The sequence below is a fragment of the Acanthopagrus latus genome, chromosome 7 (genome assembly GCF_904848185.1).
Source record: "Acanthopagrus latus isolate v.2019 chromosome 7, fAcaLat1.1, whole genome shotgun sequence".
NCBI classification, from domain to species: Eukaryota; Metazoa; Chordata; class Actinopteri; order Spariformes; family Sparidae; genus Acanthopagrus; species Acanthopagrus latus.
The window spans coordinates 14,699,316-14,716,896 of NC_051045.1; the positions used below are offsets into that span (position 1 = coordinate 14,699,316).

Here is a 17,581-nt window from a genome sequence, read left to right on the forward strand (position 1 = left end):
ATTTGAGAATCGGCGTGTCACAAAGGCGCAGGGGACGCTGTTATAAAACAAAGTCCCCTCATTGTTCTTTAAGATAATATGTTGTCATTAGTGATTGAACCTCATTGGTCTGCTGTGGCCTATGGGCTGCTGGAAGGGTTTCTGAGCTACACAACTAACATGCCCCCTGAGAGGGAGGCCAGCCCCGACTTGCAGCATTACAATTTGGCTATTGAAAAGGCAAGGGGTTGGGAAGGAGGAGGCAGGAGCTCTTGTCATGGTGCCCAGTGGGTTCAGAGCTTGTGGTTGGAGTGCTGGAAAGACTGCCTTGTCTCGGTGATTAATGGCGGGGAACTCGGAGGCAGGAGCGAGGGAGAGAGGCTTATGTGGCAAGATTGTGCAACTTGAATGCACAATACTGTAGAGTTTTCAATGAATCTAAAGCATGCCTTAATTTGATTACAGAATCCCTCTCACTCCCCCCCCTCACCCCCGTTTGGGATCTAATCCAAGAATCCTTAATCATGAAACACCGCTGGAAAAAAAAAATGTAATTCTAATCAGCGATGAATAGGGTAAACATTGTACAAGAGCTACAGTTTTCCCAAATGCATTCATTAAGCATGTACAGTATGTGACATCTCAATTAATCAGGGAACGGTATCAAAGACTTTTGCCGCGTCCTTTAATGGCTTTAACAAAAATATAACATCATTCAATGTGAACATTACTCTGCTCATTTCACAGTTCAAACCATTTTACACAAATGACCTGCATGATGGAAAAAAAGAGGCCTAGTGTGACACTTAGAAAATACAACCACTTAGCTATTATCTGCCAAAAGAGGGAAATAGAAAAACTCACTCAAAGTACAACTCTCACATGCATTAAACATGCAACGACAAGACGAATGCGAAACAGCCACGAAATTACTGCAAAACAACGTGTAATCATTAATTGCTCGAATGTCTTGTGCATGCTGTACAATATGAAGACCTGCAGCCTTCAGTTACCGAGCCTGAGAAACATAAATGATATCACTGTAGCTCTCCTTTAATTAAGACATGTTCACATAGTTTAATTAAAATGTTTCATGAATGGTGAACGGGTGTGTTCAGGGGGGTTTCAGCACAGGGATGCTAATCAGACATCCTCCAGTCTTTCATAAGTCAGTGAAAGTGGATGTATCATTGAGATTTTGATGAGCACAGGAGGGATGGCCATTACGGGGCCCTAGGGCCACTTTGAAATGCCAGCATGGTGATGACTATCTGTGCCTGTACAGGAGGGCGGCGGGCCATTTGCAACAGATGGAAGCACGCAGCTCAGATGGGGCAGGTCTGCGGGGTGAACACACTGACCATCAAACAGAGAGGAGGACATGGGAGCGTAATCCATGAAGTGCAGCTCTGAGGAGGAGGAGGAGCAGGAAGTTCTGACAGCGCATGGGAACCTCAGGAGGTCCTCACAGGGAGACGACTGGGACGAACCCGCCGCCTTCGCGTTCCTGTGCTCCTTCTTGTACCTCATCCGGCGGTTCTGGAACCAGATCTTTACCTGGCGGTCGGTGAGCCGCAGCCCGGCGGCCATTTCCAGCCTCCGGGGTCGACACAAGTAAGGGCTGTAGTGGAACTCCTTCTCCAGCTCCAGCAGCTGGCTGTTGGTAAAGGTCGTCCTTTCTCTCCTGACGCCGAGCCTCCCTGATGCAGAAGGAGGCACATGAAGAAGATAGAGCTGTTAAAAGCCACAAAGTCTATCCCGCAGAAGGACCTCAAGTGCCAGCTAGGCCCGCGTTAAACCTCAGCCAATCAACCTGGGATAAAGTAGGGCCCTCAGCTCTTCCTGCGTATTCAGTCATGCCTGAGACAGTATACAAGACTGGCTGTCTGCGGTGTGATGTGTTCAGGGGAAAGTTAGCTCCCGAAGAAGCAGTCTGGGGGAAACATCTGACGCCACTACGGCTGCCTGACAGGCCACATTAATCACGGCTACACACGGAAGCAGACCTGTCAAATCCCCATCTCAGTCACCTAAAAGGTACCTTGGGACCACCACTGAAAATAACCGCCATTAGAGATTCCATTTGACATGTATATGAGCGATACAAGGGGCCTGTTGATAACGATATGACATGCAGGGGTTAATGGGTACTTAATAAGGCCTGCAGTGACCTTAGGGAGAAAACTGCACTCAACCACCCCGGGAGCTTCCTTGTTAAGTGCGAGATAGTGATGCATCAGCATTACGAGTGACTCAAATCAACATTTCATGTGTTTTAGATATTCCATTTTGTTACTATTTCCTCTACCTGTGTTTTTTTCCTGTTATTTTTATAAAATGTACCAGACCAGATCTGCAATTACTAGACGATTACTCGATTAGTTGATCAATTGAAAATGTGTTTTCTGATAATTTTTGATAATTGATTAAACATTTAGATACACTTTCTAAGCAAAAATGTCAGTTCCAGCCTCTTAAAGGTGAAGATTTAATGCTTTTCTTTGACATTTTTGATAGCGAACGAACTTTGGGTTTTCGACTGTACGTTGGACAAAAGATGCAATTTGAAGACATCACTTGGGACGATGAAATTAAGATAATGAAAATCTTTGGTAGTTGCAGCCCTGAGAACACTCAACTATAAGGACAGAGGTTCTAATTGACTGAACAGATCATAAATTGATGTTATTTAGCTCCTCATTTGCAAATGAACGTCTTAAAAGCAGCTTTTGTGCGGCCTGTTCACTGCAGCTTTCTGTTTTGAACTTTGCCTACAGGCCTGGAAAAATAAGATACTTTAGGCCAATTTTGTGACTGTTCTGCAACATTAACACTCATTCATAGATAAAGTAAACTAACAGAGAAGACAGCCCACAGATCTGATGAACTTCATGTGCATCATAAATGATGGAGGTGACACATCAGACGCGACTTTGACTCGCTCTGTTTGTGCATCTCTAGGCTGAATGTTTCTTTAGCTGCAGCGATGCGTTCAGCGTCTTCATGCAACAAAAAGTTTAACTGCTAAGGTCAGATTATCAGTTTATCAGTGTTTGAGATAAACATTCAATGCACACATTTGGGTAGATGGATTCAACCCAACAGAGCACTTAATGAAGACTGTGTCAACAGCACTTTGTGCTCAGTTATAGCTCACAAATAAAAGATAATAAACAAAACCAGAGTTACCAGATTGTTCAGAGTCAGTGGTCCGTGGATTCATCCAGGGAAACATTACTCCTGAGCGGCAGATGGTGAGTAGACTGCAGCTCCTGCTCTTGATGTCCAGCTTGCCCTTGGCATGGCAGTGAACCAGAGGCTCCAGTGGGCTCTGAAACTGTTCACCTGGGTTCAACCTGGAACTGACATGAGCAGAGGAGGTCATGTTTTGCTGATTAAGTTCTGCTTCTTGGCCTCCACCACCTCCTCCTCCTCCTCCTCCTCCTCCTTCATTGCATCCCGCATTCAGTTTTGGCACTTGTCCAGAGCTCATAGCAAAACTGTTGCCACGCAGCTGCAGTGGGAGGGCAGACTGTTGGGGGTCCATGAACCCAGCTCATCAAACTGTCTCAAATATAAAACCAGGAATCCCTCAGCAGCAGTAAAGACTAGGACTTCTGTCTGTCTAATATCCGATCACAATTAACCTGAATGTGTAAAGGCATACAGGGAAGAGCACTTGGAGTAACCATGTGGAGCATTTGAATAATATTTACCAGAAGGGTGCCGTGGTCACGTGCGGTCCTCCTCCAATGACAGAGCTCTGGAGTTGCAAAGTAATCCGCCGGCAACTTGGGGCGCCCGAAGAAGCTTCTGCGATTTTTCTTCAGACAACATTTCAATGATCAGCCTGCGTTTCTTTACCTAGGGATGAAAAAAAAAAAAAGAAAAGAAAAACAATAACGGATTATGAATAGACGCCAACAACTGTGTGATCAGCGTGAGGGTGAGAGGTGTGTGTACGCAGAGGAGAGGAGAGAGGAGAGACAGACAGACTGACAGGCAGATTTAAATGTGAGGAGCGTCTCATCACAAACTCAGAGTTAAATTCTTCATTTTATTTATTAGACGGAGCCTCCAATCGCAGCGGCATATCCTGAACTTTTTGGTGGTAGTTTTTTTTTTTTTTTTTCAATCAGACAACAACGCGAGGAGCTGCTGGGCTCTGTCTATGAGCCGGAACAACACTGGAAAAATAACGGGGCAGCGACCACAACTCATTATTTCTGAAGCAGCTTCTTTTATTTATTTATTTTTAATGTAAAACCCCTTAAAGATAAATTGCGCCCCGGTGTTTTTTTTATTTTTTTTATTTTCGTCCTCTTCGTCTTTCCCCCAATTAAACACAATGATACATAATATTTCTATCGCGCGTTTTCCATGCTATTAGCTGCTCTATTTAACGACATTGTGCAATAAGGCTGTTTTCCCCCCTTCTTTTTCAAGAGATTATATCGGATAACTTGGTTTGCATCCTATTTAACCGGCCATCATAAATCGGCGGGCTTTCCTTTAAATAACAGCATATGCTCCTAACTGTCGGAGTGGAAGTGTAGCTTTGGCTTAATAGGATTCACTGGGAGTGGTCAAACAAAGGCTTCACAGTCATTGCCACACAAAGACAAAGGAGGCAATCATTAGAGGATTGTTTTTTTCTATGGGAGGAAGCGGCGCATTTGCATGACTCGGGCATCACTGTACAGTATCAAGTGTCAGTGGACGCTTTAGATGGCGGACATGGGTGACAAAGAGTATATATGAGGAGGGGGGGCGAGGAGGGATGTTCTGCAGAGCCCTTATGTGCAAACGCAATGAGGAGAAAACAAGACAAGCAGGAAGCTAAAATATAGCTATGAGGGCGCAACCACTTAAATAAAAATATGAATTTTGCAACTTCATTTAAAAGCCCCATAATAGATATTTTGGGGGGTAAAAAGCTCCATCAAGTGTGGCCCTAACTGAGTTACACTTGAGGGGGGATATCTCATAAAAACACGATTGCTTAATTCCACCAATACACAAATGCATGCAAAGTGGATAAATAACTAGAATAATGAAGCTATCACCATTTTTCTTTCTTTTTTATTTATTTATTTTTATTCTTATTAGCATCGTCCCCAAAAACGAGAGAGCGAGCCTTCTCCTGCAGGGCTGCGGTATTAGCATCTACTCCAGTGTGCCAGTATCCATCTTGTAGCTGGAGCAGGCTTTAGATATAAGCTAAGTTCCTTCTGGTGTTTCACTACAACAAAGCTGTCGAGAAAACCCTCTTTAGATGTCTCTCAGCGGTGATGGATTATGCACTCAGGGTTGCATAGCTCGGAAGAAGAGGGGAGAGAGGAGCCTTCCCCCCCTTTTTTTTCCTGTTTCACCCCTGCTGCTGCTGCTGCTGCTGCTGCCACCATCACCTGAACCTCCGGAGTGGAGTCACGTCCTTGGGTCTTTTATTTTCTTAAATGAATTAAATATTCAAATATGGGGTTTCCGGTCAAGGACATAATGCAAATACCACAGCTCCCATACACTTGTGTGTCAATCAACACCAAAATGACTCTTAACCAATGATTTAATTGATCACAAACCAGTTTTAAAACTATATAAAAATGCTAAACGTTTAGCTTGGAGACCTGATTTTAATTTGGGAGTGATGACGTAAAGTCAGTCATCATCCTGTCCATTAATATGTGCCAAATATTGCCCAATGAATAATAGCCTATACCATTTAAATTCAAATCACATTATTATTATTATTATTATTATTATTATTATTATTATTATTATTATTATCAGGAGAATTAGGCAATATCCATCAGCACCGAGTGGAATGGTGGAAAGTAATTAAATTCGTTTTGTTTTCCTTGCCTCACACCCTTGAACACACTCTCTGAATTGGAGATAGGATCTATGATATACTAGCTCAGCAAGACCATAATTTAGCTCCTCCGCGCCTCCACCACAATTCTCCGTGAACTCTGTTTGAACCGCCTCAGTGGCAATAAATCATTTTTCTCTCTCACACAAAAGCGCGCCGGTCGCTCTGGGTGTCAACCCTTTTACAATTCCTCCTTACCTTCTGCGCTCCCTCGCTCGCTGACACAAACAACCACGGAAATCGTCGATAAACTTTTATTTTTCATACCAATAACTTACAGAGGAAAAACCGTCGGGTGCGCAGAGAGAGAGAGAGAGAGAGAGAGAGAGAGAGAGAGAGAGAGAGAGAGAGAGAGAGAGAGAGAGAGAAACGTGCGCACGACAATCTGCAGAATGCATCGAAAATCCTTATATTTTGATTTCTATTTTCCCCCTTTTCCCCATGAATTATATATTCTGTACACTTTAGGAAAAACATAATTGGTTTTCAGAGCTCAACGAATACACGGATCAGTTAATGTATTTGGAGAGAGGGGACAGAGCCGGGCAGATAAGAGGAGACTGAGAGAGAGAGCCGGGGAGAAGACGTTAATGGGCAGAGGATGCTGTCGGTTAAAACGGTGCATACAAATGGCGCTGTCTTGGCAGAGCAAGGGGAAGATTTATGGGCCCGGTGCCCTATATTGCTGTAAACAATGCAGAGTGAAATGAAAGGACTAGAGTTTGCAGACTGCACTTCATAAGTGAGGAAAAGACACACATTGTCAATTTCCCAAACAAGTCCTGACTTTTTGCATCAGTCTGTGCATTAACACAGAGCATTAATTTTGTGGGGGGGCAAGCACAGCCCACCGCAGACCCCGCACGGTCCGTCTGTGCAGAGAGCTGGTCATAAATCCTACTGGTCTGAGCCAGTGGAGGCCATCTGAGAGAGAACTTTCTGGTTGTTTACTCAGGAGAAATATGTGTTTCAGAATATATACAGTGTTGGAATAAAACAATGATGCAGCATAAAAACTATTGTGGGTTTTATATTTTTCTCCTGTGGAATCAGCTGCACTGATTAATCCATTAGGGGTCAATTTTAGAATGAAGCATCTTAAATGTGGATATTTTCTGTTTTCTTTGCTCTTCTTTGACAGTAAAGTCAGAATATCTTTGGGTTGTGCACAATGGTTGTGCTTTGTTAAACACTGATCAACATATTTCACCATTTTCTGTCTGTCTTTTAACCAACTAACTATTGAATTAATCAGTTTTAGTAATTTTCTCATTAAAAAGAAGTGAGAATTATCTGATTCCAGCTTGTTAACTGTGAATATTGTCTTGCCTCTTTAGAGTAAAGTAAGTTTGAGGACATCATCTTTGGGTTTGGGAAACACTGATTTTCCCCAATTTTCTGGCATTATTTAGCCTGAACAACTAATCTACTAATCTAGAAAATGATCAAAACAATACACTATCAGTAGCTGCAGCTCCAATGCAGTAAGGGTTTACAGCTTGCACATGTATTTGCTATTAAAAACCTAATTTTGTTGGTTTCTCGAGCAATAAGAATTGAAAACATGGGCCTCTTTTGTAACAGTTATTACACTAAGAAACAAACCATAAATACAATCAAACAATATGTGACATTTTAAAGCAATCAGTTAATCATAAAACCCAGTCAGACAATCTGGGGGTGATGGCAGGGTTTGAATTCTGTTTTTTTAATTATAATTATGTTTAGATTATGTACTTTGACCTAAGATTCAATTATAGGTTGCATCAACATGTAACTTACGACATGTTATAGGAAGCGTACAAATCATTGCTACAGCAGGACTCGTGATGATTTAATGAATATATTAAGGCAGGATTCCTGTTGCTCAACATTAGCAAACAATCAAGTTAATGGCTTTATGTATTTAGATCACATAAATCAGTTAAGAGTGTTAATTCACAGTCCATACATTAAACAACATGCGACCAAATTAGCAGGAATCAAGTTACATAGAACTTTGTTTTTTTATTTAGAGCCTCTGGAATATATAAATACAGTAAAGACCTGCATAAATAAACTCTCATGTCACTGAAAGGCAGCTAACTTGATGCATCAATTAATGTATGACGTTTTTTTCTTTTTTTCCTGATTGATTGATTTGAAATATTTAGTGTCCAGCCTACAGGCATCAACACAGCAACAAAAAGATGGCCACAAACCATGTCATAAAAACAGTTCAAAAAGAGAACAATTCAGGGCGAACAGATCGATGAAAGAAAATGTATTGTTCTGTTGGATACAGTGGTCTCTGTCTTAATAGCCATGAATTTCCTATAAATCCGGCGAGGACGCAGCTCTCCTCCTGAAAGAGCCAACTCAGCATCTCACATTCAGATAAAACAAAATAAATGAGGGTTCTTCACCTGAAGTTGTTCTCAGGTCACTGTTCACAGAGGAGTGACAGAGAGTAATGAAACTCGTCCGCAACAACACCAGGAACGCAACAAAACAGTATCTGTGAATTAACTCTAATTAACTGATGATCTTCAAAGTGTGAGTCACCCACATAAAGTCATCAGAGTCTGACCGATACATCAGTCGGCAGATATTATCGGCTGATCATCGGTATCACGATTATGTTTGAATTATTTTTTTTTTATTTAGAGATTATAATGCAGAACCAGTTTTCTGCTTCAGTGCACTGATATCCTTTTGGACAAGAAGTGAGATATCCTGCCTCCATGACATATCGTTGTCACAAAGCTTTAGAGACAAGTGCAAAAAATGTGTGCCAATATAGTATCATTTTTTTACTGTGTCAGCCTCAAAAATAGAGTATGAGTCAGGCTCTAAAAATCAGAGGAACTTGATCATGTTTTAATGGGAACAAGAATCCCTGATTCATCCAAAACTCATCAGGAGCCATGAGTTAGTTAAGCCTGCAACTTGTACCTTTATTTTGAAGTCCTCACCCTGCAGCAGCAGCTGACCTCAGAGGACTCAAACTGAGAGGTGACTCCAGCAGAAATGCAACTGGTGTCCACACAAAGACACCAGAGGATCATTCTCAGGGAACAAATGCAATAAAAAAGCGCGTTTTCACTTAACCTATACGTAATTGTGGATCTATGGTCTCGGGATCCCATATTCAGATCACTTGTGCTAATGAAAAGTGAATAACATAATCATAACTCAATCTAGTGGCTGTCTGGGCCTCCAGTGACACCTTGAAAGCTGAGGGGGGAAAACGACTGTAATTTCTGAGGTCCTCAACGATGCAGCAAATAGGCTAATGACAAATTTCCCAGCGAGGCGCTCTGATGACATTAAATATTACATGGCGAGTTTACCCAGGCCATCATCATCTCCACTGTGACGGGATGGCGGAGGTCTACAGTGGGACATCAGGAGTGAGGGATCCGAGCTGCTTTTGTCGAGAATGTTTGCCAGCGCCTGACAGTAAATCACTTCGACGCTGCCTGATGGAGTTTTAACATCTACTTTTATGCAAATTCATTTAAAACTCTCCCTCCAGAGGGAAAGAAAAGGCAAGAGGAGAGACGCGGTGCATCTGCTCCCTGGAGAGAGAGAGACAGAGAGAGAGAGAGACAGAGAGAGAGAGAGAGAGAGAGAGATTTACGGATCTGTGACACACCCACCGCTGGTCAATGCGAGGGAGCCTCTGTGTCCCTGGAAAATAGCAGCGTGACCCCTGTTTCAACTCTCATGCCTTTATGCAGCTACCCATGGCTGCCAGCCGTCTTTTTTAAAACGCAACCACGCCATAACAAACACACACACCGAGCCCGGACCTTTTCAACGCAAAGTGGCCGAGGAAGAAACTCACCTGAAAGCCAGAGCGCAGAGGAAGAACACACAAAAAAAAAAAATGTTTGTACTCGTGAAAAAAACAATTTAAAAAAGCAGGTCATAAAAAAGAAACCCAAACCGCCAGCTGACCAGCTCCTGCCTCGTGTTTGCTCTTATAAATAATAAAAATATTTCGACGTCTGTTTGTGTAAAGTTCTTATATCTTCCAAGGGAGAGAGAGGAAGGGAGAGAGAGGAAGAGGAAGAGGAAGAGGGGAGGGAGAGCTCTCTCGCCCTGAGGTGCTCATAAATCACGGGGGAGCCTGCAGCGGTGCAATGCGAGCTGAAAATCATGCGTGTGATTCAACAGTCTCGAGTCAGAAAAAAAAAGAGGAAAAAAAAAAAAAAGAAACCAGTTAGGAGGCTGAGTAAGTGTTGTGGAATTTAAACACTGGACTTCAAACACGTAAAATACAGCGTTTTTCCCCGCAAAGGTGCTGAGGGGAAGAATAACTACAAGCCTCTCTGAGTTATTCTACAGCTGGAGGGGGGGCTTGTTAGTACGAATATTAAATATCACAAGAGTCTATTTTTAAAACTTTATGAAAGCCTCGGATGTGTTATTTTTAAACTGATGTTGATCTTCTGACAGGTGACAGGCCAAACAACCCCAAAGTTAGTAGACGTTTCAGTTTGCTTATAAAACGTGAACATTTCACGATTTGCTTAAACACCGTGTAAATATTAGGAGACACGAGCTTTTTTTTTCTGTTTAAACAATGTATTTTAAATCACACACTCTTGTTTGCTCCTCGTTAGAGATCCAACAAGGCCTTGTATGGACGCGTTAATTGAATCCCCGTCTCGAAGCGGAGACAAATCTCTGTTTTCCAAATTGCACAAATCTTCAGTGACAAAAAGCTCAAACACACGCGAGACATCCCCCGTTATTGTTCAGAGTGTAACCTGAGCTACACCTGTAGCCCGGCACACAGGAGGAGGAGGGGGAGGAGGAGGGGGAGGAAGGAGGCTGAATTATCACACACATGACACGCACTGAGATTGGATGTTTGGCTTCCAGTGGCAGCTGTTTATCTTCGGAGGCATGCTGTCGAATATGTTTCCATCAGCGCTGGATATTTGGTGCCGGCCACACAAGAATAAAGGAGCGACCGAATGAGATTATTCTAACAGATTCTCAATTCAAAGCTGCTTGCAACGAGAGGAAGATGGATTCAATCAAAAATAAATAAATAAAATAGGCTAAATAAATACTCATATGTACCACTTGAGTTCGGATCAATCTATCAAGGCTCATGCTCGCAACTGCGTGTGTTGTCGTCACAGCCATCTTGGTTTTGGGGGGTAAATCTAGATTTTTTTGCACTTGGATTTCAAAATAAAAGTTTCGGGGCGGATGGGGGAGTTTGCAAGGTTCTCGTGTCCGCACGCTCTGAAGGTCCCTGTCCATCAACTAATCACACTGACCAACTGTCCCAGTACTGTCACAAACACCTGGCTATAATTGGCAGCTTACTTCTGAGCGGAAGTGCTGACCCGAGGCCACAGCTATTCTCTCAAGTCTCACAGACAGAAGTCATGTGACCGCGACAACTATTTTTACTGCCCCCTGTTCTTTAGGGGGGGAGACTTTTGGGGGAATGTAATGAATCCCTGGGAAAAAACGTGACTTTTATAAAGGTTGGTGATAATTTTAGCTGGATTTTTAATGTTATCAGTTGCAAAAAAAAAAAAAAGAAGAGGAAGAAGAAGAAGAAAGAAAAGAAAGAAAAAAAAGCCTGCAAACTGTTTCTTATTTCTCCCTGGAGAAGCTTAAAACTCATAGAATAGAAAAGTTTTGTTCGCTCAAAGGAGCACTGTGTAGGTTTAGAGGAGAAATTCAAGCACGGAATTGTAACATTTGCAGGATAAATTAGGTAACGATACATGTTTTTGATTTCCATAACTGAATAAACAAGCTCTTCTCGGAGGAAAATAAAATCCAGAACACTGAAGCTGGAGAAGTAAAACAATATGAATGTGTTGTCATTTCAGTGTGTTTGAAAATAATAATAATAATAATAATAATAATAATAATAATAATAATAATAATAATAATAATAATAATAATAATAATCAGCCAATGAAAATCTTTCTCTTCTGATAACTACTTAGTGCACCTTTAAAGTCACAAATTGTTGCCAGCAGCTCGCTTTGGGAACTATTTCAGATCCTCCGCAGAAGACCTCGTGTTCTAGGGTCCGGAAGACAGTCCGAGAGTTCAACACTGTCCTGGGTCCCTCTGACTAACAAAGGGGAGCAAGACATTCAGTGATGCCCCGCTGCAGGCCTCTCTATAGGCACAACGCGGAAAAATCCACAAAGAAAGCGGAGGCCGAGGGGGACCGGCGAGGGCGCACACAGAAGGTACACGTAAAGAGAGCGAGTCGGGTCACAGGGTTGGAGAGGTCGGCCATCCAGACTGAAATGAGCCTAATGGGACAGAAAATGTGTCCTCGAGGTGAACTCGGCCTTCTCCCACTTCGCGCCCCCCCAAAACTTCAATAAAGTACCTTTTCAGCCTCGCGACATGGAGGCGACAGGGCCCCGAAAGGGACTGGAGGGATGCTGCGACTGTGGCGAGGACATTAATTTCTCTAATCTGTCCAGCAACATAAAGGCTCGTGGATTCATTTTTCAGCGCCGTCTCAACACTATTCTAGTGGCTTTCCAAAGCCACGTCAAGGAGGCAGATGTCAACCGCTCCGGCTCAGATAAAGCGACTTACTTTAAAACGTTAAACTCGCACATTTTCAAGGGGGTTACTGGTGAGGTAAGGCGGCCTGGTGGTACATGATATTTGGTAAGATCAAAACTGGCTGTTGGCGGAGCTGTGTTTTTTTTTTTTTCCCCTCTCCCTCCAGAACGCAACACAAAGCTGCGCAGTGAAAGATTGATGGAGGAGAATACCTCTTCCTTTTGTGCTCTCCTGCCCCCCACCACGCCAGCGATTTTATAAGGCCTATTCATGTCACAATTTCAATAATCTATCAAATTCTTGCGCGTCTCTGGGTTTTAAGTCATGGGTTGATCCGAAACCTTCTGCACAGATACTCACAAAAACAAGAGAGTAAAAAAAAAGAAAAAAGAAAGAAAGCAAATGAATGCAATCTTTGTGAGGAAAAACGAATCGCTGAGCGATATTTGTCGCACCAGTCCAGCAGATCTACAGTCGTAAACAGTCCTGCAGGGTGCTGATGACGTTGCAGCGAGCGCCGGATTTTGAAAAAGGTAGTTTTTTTTTTTGTATTCTGCCAGCTGCTGCACACTGGAGGCACACACGCACACACACACACACAACGTGCCCACAGAGGAGACAGCAGGTAAACGTGACAAAGAAGCATGAGATAAAAAAATAAATAAAAACAAAGAGCGAAGAACACACAAGACAAAAACATCAGCATTGCTCCTTTAACCTGATAACAAAAGGTCACCCTCCTCCCCACCGACGAACACCACATGACGCAGTATGTTGACTTCTATCTTCAGTTCACGACTTTATTTTATTTAGCTCGGATTTTTTATTTCTCTTCTTTACATTTGAAAACCCTCATGGCGCAGTGGACTACTAGATAATAGAAAAAGCAGGGCAACTACTTGAGGTTACAAAATGTTCACAACAATCTATAATCTCTAACACATTGCAAACGTCCTCTAAATGAATCGCATGCAGCTTTTTTTGTTGTCGTTGTTGTTGTTGGTTTGTTTGTTGTTGTTGTGTTCAAGGCAGGACGAGGGAAGCAGAGAGAGCTTCAGTGGTGGCAGAGGCAGTGCAGTGTGGAGTGGAGGGCCTCACTGGCGTTAATTGAATGCCCTTCAGACTGATGAGGTTGCACATAATGCATGGCGCAAACTATTTCTTCTTTTTTTTTGTACCCAGATTTTTTTTTTTTTTTTTTTAGAAATAACTTCAGTCCATTATGAGTCAGGCTTTAACACGCACACAAACACACACACACAAGCAATCACACACACCCACACACACACACAGTCTGTACACACTGCTAATATTAAAAGACGCCAAAAATGAGCTGCAGGACCTACACAGTTTAAAAACACAGTGATTCTTGTTCCCCCTTCTTATGAAATGTTCAAGTATTCACACGTCTGTACACAGCCAGAGAAACAACCAAGAAAAAAAACAAAACAAAATAAAAACCCTAAAAATAATGATAAACAAATAGCAGACCTCATCTTGCCTAAAATGAAGTTCGACCAAACGTATGTAAAACTAGTAGACACTCACTGTTTTATTGACCAATATGATTAGCACAAGTACACTACACTCCGTTTATTGCATTTCACAATAATCTGCTTTTTAACGGTCTAAACACAACATCAACACCACAAAGAACTAAATAGTAAAATCCAAAAGAAAAAAAAAATTCCTGTTTCTGAAATACACGAGGTAATTTCCACACATTGTTATTATCCAAAACATACAAGTTCAAGATCAATGGTGTGTTCCAGCCTTTTTTTAATACCAAAAATAACTATTATTATATTGATTTTCCTTCCAGTGTTTGTTTGAAATAAATAGATTGTGCATTTCACCTTATTGGGCAGCAGGGCAAAAAGAATGGCCCCACAATAACATTTCGATAAAATGTAATATTTTTTCTACTTTTTTTTTCCTTCATTCAAAACATTTTTTTCATAAAAAACATTTTTTTTTTAATTGAGCTTCAAATAAATTAAACCCTGTGTCACGTAAAAATAATTCATCGGTATTCGCAGTAATCCATGCTATATAACATGCATTTTATATAACTTTGGACTTAAAGGAAACCGCACAAGATAGCTACGAAAACAAAATATATAATTGTTCTATAAATAACCAGTTCTTTTTCTACCCCCAGTGTTGCTTCGTGGTTTTTTATAACCTGGTAATATCCTCGCCATGCTGTGCTCCGGTGAGTTCGTCGGGGGCCCCAGTGTTAGTGGCCGAGGCAGCGGCAACAGCGCCGGCTGCTGAGCTTGTGTTGGACCCGGAGGAGGAGGAGGAGGATCTCACTTTGGTGTTCGGCAGCCTGTGATCCTTTTTCCATTTCATCCTGCGGTTTTGAAACCAGATTTTAATCTGTCGCTCGGAGAGAACCAGGGTGTGGGCGATTTCGATGCGCCTCCGCCGAGTTAAATATCGGTTATAGTGGAATTCCTTCTCCAATTCTAAGACCTGCTGCCGGGTGTATGCTGTCCTAGACCGCTTGGGCTCCGTCCCATTGTAAGCCGAGTTCACTGGAAAGAGCAGAAGTGGGGAGAGAAAGGGAGACAGAGAAAGGGAGGAAAGGAGGGGTAAACAAGAATGGCCTCAACTGAGATATGGCTGGAAAGATTTATTGGATATGAATGTTTAGCTGTTTGAGAAATTCAAATGGGAAGTTAAGAACTTCTCAGCGTAATGAGAGGACACTCACATCCAACTATGAGCTAAATTATTAATGCAAGATTACAAAGCTCGATTTTTTTTTTCTCCTTCTCCTTCTTCTTCTTATTCATTTCTCCCCCTCTCTCCATCGCGCAATACATAACAGCAGAAGCCACATGGTGATACGGCTGCCCTGAGTATACCTCGGCTATAAAATTTATGGTGGGTGTAATTACCAATGCCGAGTCGTAAATCCGCCTCAATTGTGCCATTTCAAAGGCTTCCCTGCTATCGGAGCAGGGGCTGGCAACGAGATGGGAGTCAGAGGGACTGATAAAAGGGAGGGAAAAAGGGGAGAGAGGAGCATGAGGAGTGCAGGGGAACATAAACACACAAGTTGCCTACCAGTGCTGACGTGAATTTTCTTCATCCACGGGTACACCACGGGCTGCTTGGAGGAGGCTGTGCTGTTTGGATGCTCCGGGGTAGCTTGGTTGCAGGCGGAGGTTGCGGCCGGTGGGGTGGCGGGGGACATGGACAACTGTGGGGTTTCACATGAAGCAGGTTGCCCTTTCCCTGTCAGCAGGTGCGCAGATTGGGGTACTCCATGTCCCCGTGGCGTGTCAGGTTCAGGGATGCTTGCACAGTTATACTGGCGCTCTTGGTAGCTCGCCCGCGGAGGATATAACTCCTGGTGGTGATGCTGGTAGCCAGAGTCCCTTGCGCGGCTGTAATATTCTGGACTATGCTCGGGGATGTAGTTATTTTGCGAATATTCCTCGCATGGAGGAAATTTCGGATCAATGTAGTTAGACTCCATCAAATACGAGCTCATGATCATTAATTTCTGGAGTGGAAAATAATTTTTCTAGCTTTGTCGTTTTTCTGCTCCATAAAGCCCTCCTACTTGCGAGCAGCCCTGTAAAGTTACTTTTACCACGTGACCCAGTGGCCCAATCGCAGAGTAAGAGGTAGTTCCCGGATAAGGAACCAGAGGTATTTAGCATACCTACAGTCGCCATTGTGGGCACAAATCTCCCTCTCTCTCTCTACCTCTCTCTCCCACTCTCTCTCCCGCTCTCTCTCCCTCTGGTTGTGTTAGCGAGGCAATTGATCTTGGGGACAAAACTAGTAGCTAGTTGCTGACCAAGGGAAAAATAAAACAGGCAAAATCCACTGGTCTCAATTATTCAAAGGGGACAATAGGTGATTCGCCAAGGATAAGGCACAACAATAGCAAACCAATCATGTTGTTGCGCCTTATATAAAGGTTATCTGCTAATTAATGAAGGCTCTACCAGCAGCAAGCTCAGCTGTGAGATTACGGCACGTTTTAAGAATCACACGCTGCACATCAGTGTTGGCTGAGACTTCTCCCAAAGCTCATCTCGGCTCCGATATTTAGTGGGTGAATGTAAATGTCAGAGAGGACTGGACTGAAGTGGCGTGGGCTGGTGAGATGCTCTGGAGGTGTGGTTGATGTTTGGAAAATCAGGCCTGGTCATTTATAACGCTGGAGAAAAAGGTGGACAGGATGGTAGGTCTGGCTGCCTAAACAAAAGCCTTCACTCACTGATGGGATATTTGTCTGGTATTTTTGAAGTGTTATTCCCCTTTTTTTTCTTTCAAGGCCATTCATTAAAAAGGGTCTGCCTTTGACTTTTAATTAAAAATAGGTGAGGATAAGATTAAAAAGATGGGCTGATTGAAAGCAAAGGGTTCCTAGGCTGATGGGAGTATGGTGTTTGAAGCTGCTCTGAATGTCACTGCAGTGAAAAAAATCAGTAAGAGAAGAAGATGAGAAGGAGAAAGAAAGGCCTCGGCGGTGCTGGTAAACTGTACAAAACGGTGAGAGTATACTGAAGAGAAAAGCAAAGATGTGATACCAGCCTTGAGGTTTTATTAAAGGTGCACTGTGTAGAAACAAAGATCTTCATTGACTAATTTATTTTTGTGCCTAAACCAACTAAATAAGCATTCTCTGTTTGCAAACTGACCTTAAAGGACAACACAGCTTAGTACTGTTTTACTTTGTTTATATTTGGTGGACCCTGCCACCTTACAAGCTTCAAACAGTCTTCTGGACCTTATATTCCTCTGAGAACAGCTTGTTTATTCAGTTATGGAGAAATAAACATCACGCTATTAGTATTATTACATTGTCAATATTGTAAATATTACAATTCTGAGTTTGAATTTCTATTATAAACCTACAAAGTGCAGAGATAACGCAGTGACAACATAAGTGAAGAGTAAACAGTGTGAACTCATAATTCCAAGTTTGGATTTCCTCTCCAAAGCTACATAGAGCCCCTTTAGCATCTTCTCCTTCTAAAAGACACAACAATTATTCAACAAATGTCACCCGGACTCACATTAAAATGTCCTTACAGGCTTTGTGATATCACAACACAACAGTGGAGAGCAGGCAGAGAGGTAACACTACAGCTACACCACGACTACAATGCCAACAGCAGAGCCAAACTAACAGAAAACAGCATCACTGCGGTG

General features: G+C 42.6%; 3 protein-coding genes across 3 annotated transcripts in view; all 3 read right to left on the reverse strand.

The window, feature by feature from the left end:
* Positions 1-648: 648 nt before the first annotated feature.
* On the reverse strand, positions 649-3,648 carry LOC119022529 (homeobox protein Hox-B7-like). Its single transcript, XM_037103496.1, has 2 exons — positions 3,169-3,648; positions 649-1,679 (listed from the first exon to the last, which is right to left on the reverse strand). The coding sequence occupies exons 1-2, from the start codon at positions 3,524-3,526 to the stop codon at positions 1,213-1,215; spliced, it is 825 nt and encodes a 274-aa protein (XP_036959391.1). The 5' UTR covers positions 3,527-3,648; the 3' UTR covers positions 649-1,212.
* LOC119022525 (homeobox protein Hox-C10a-like) overlaps positions 3,203-17,581 on the reverse strand; it is a 143,723-nt gene continuing 129,344 nt past the window's right edge. Inside the window, exons 5-6 of the mRNA XM_037103489.1 lie at positions 3,696-3,843; positions 3,203-3,341 (exon numbers count right to left, since the gene is read on the reverse strand). The gene's annotated coding sequence lies outside the window, so the exon portion shown is untranslated. The remainder of the gene's footprint in view (positions 3,342-3,695; positions 3,844-17,581) is intronic.
* hoxc4a (homeobox C4a) lies at positions 13,219-17,471 on the reverse strand. The gene is made up of 2 exons (XM_037103497.1): positions 15,476-17,471; positions 13,219-14,940 (listed from the first exon to the last, which is right to left on the reverse strand). Exons 1-2 carry the CDS (start codon positions 15,909-15,911, stop codon positions 14,579-14,581), a joined length of 798 nt encoding a protein of 265 aa, XP_036959392.1. The 5' UTR covers positions 15,912-17,471; the 3' UTR covers positions 13,219-14,578.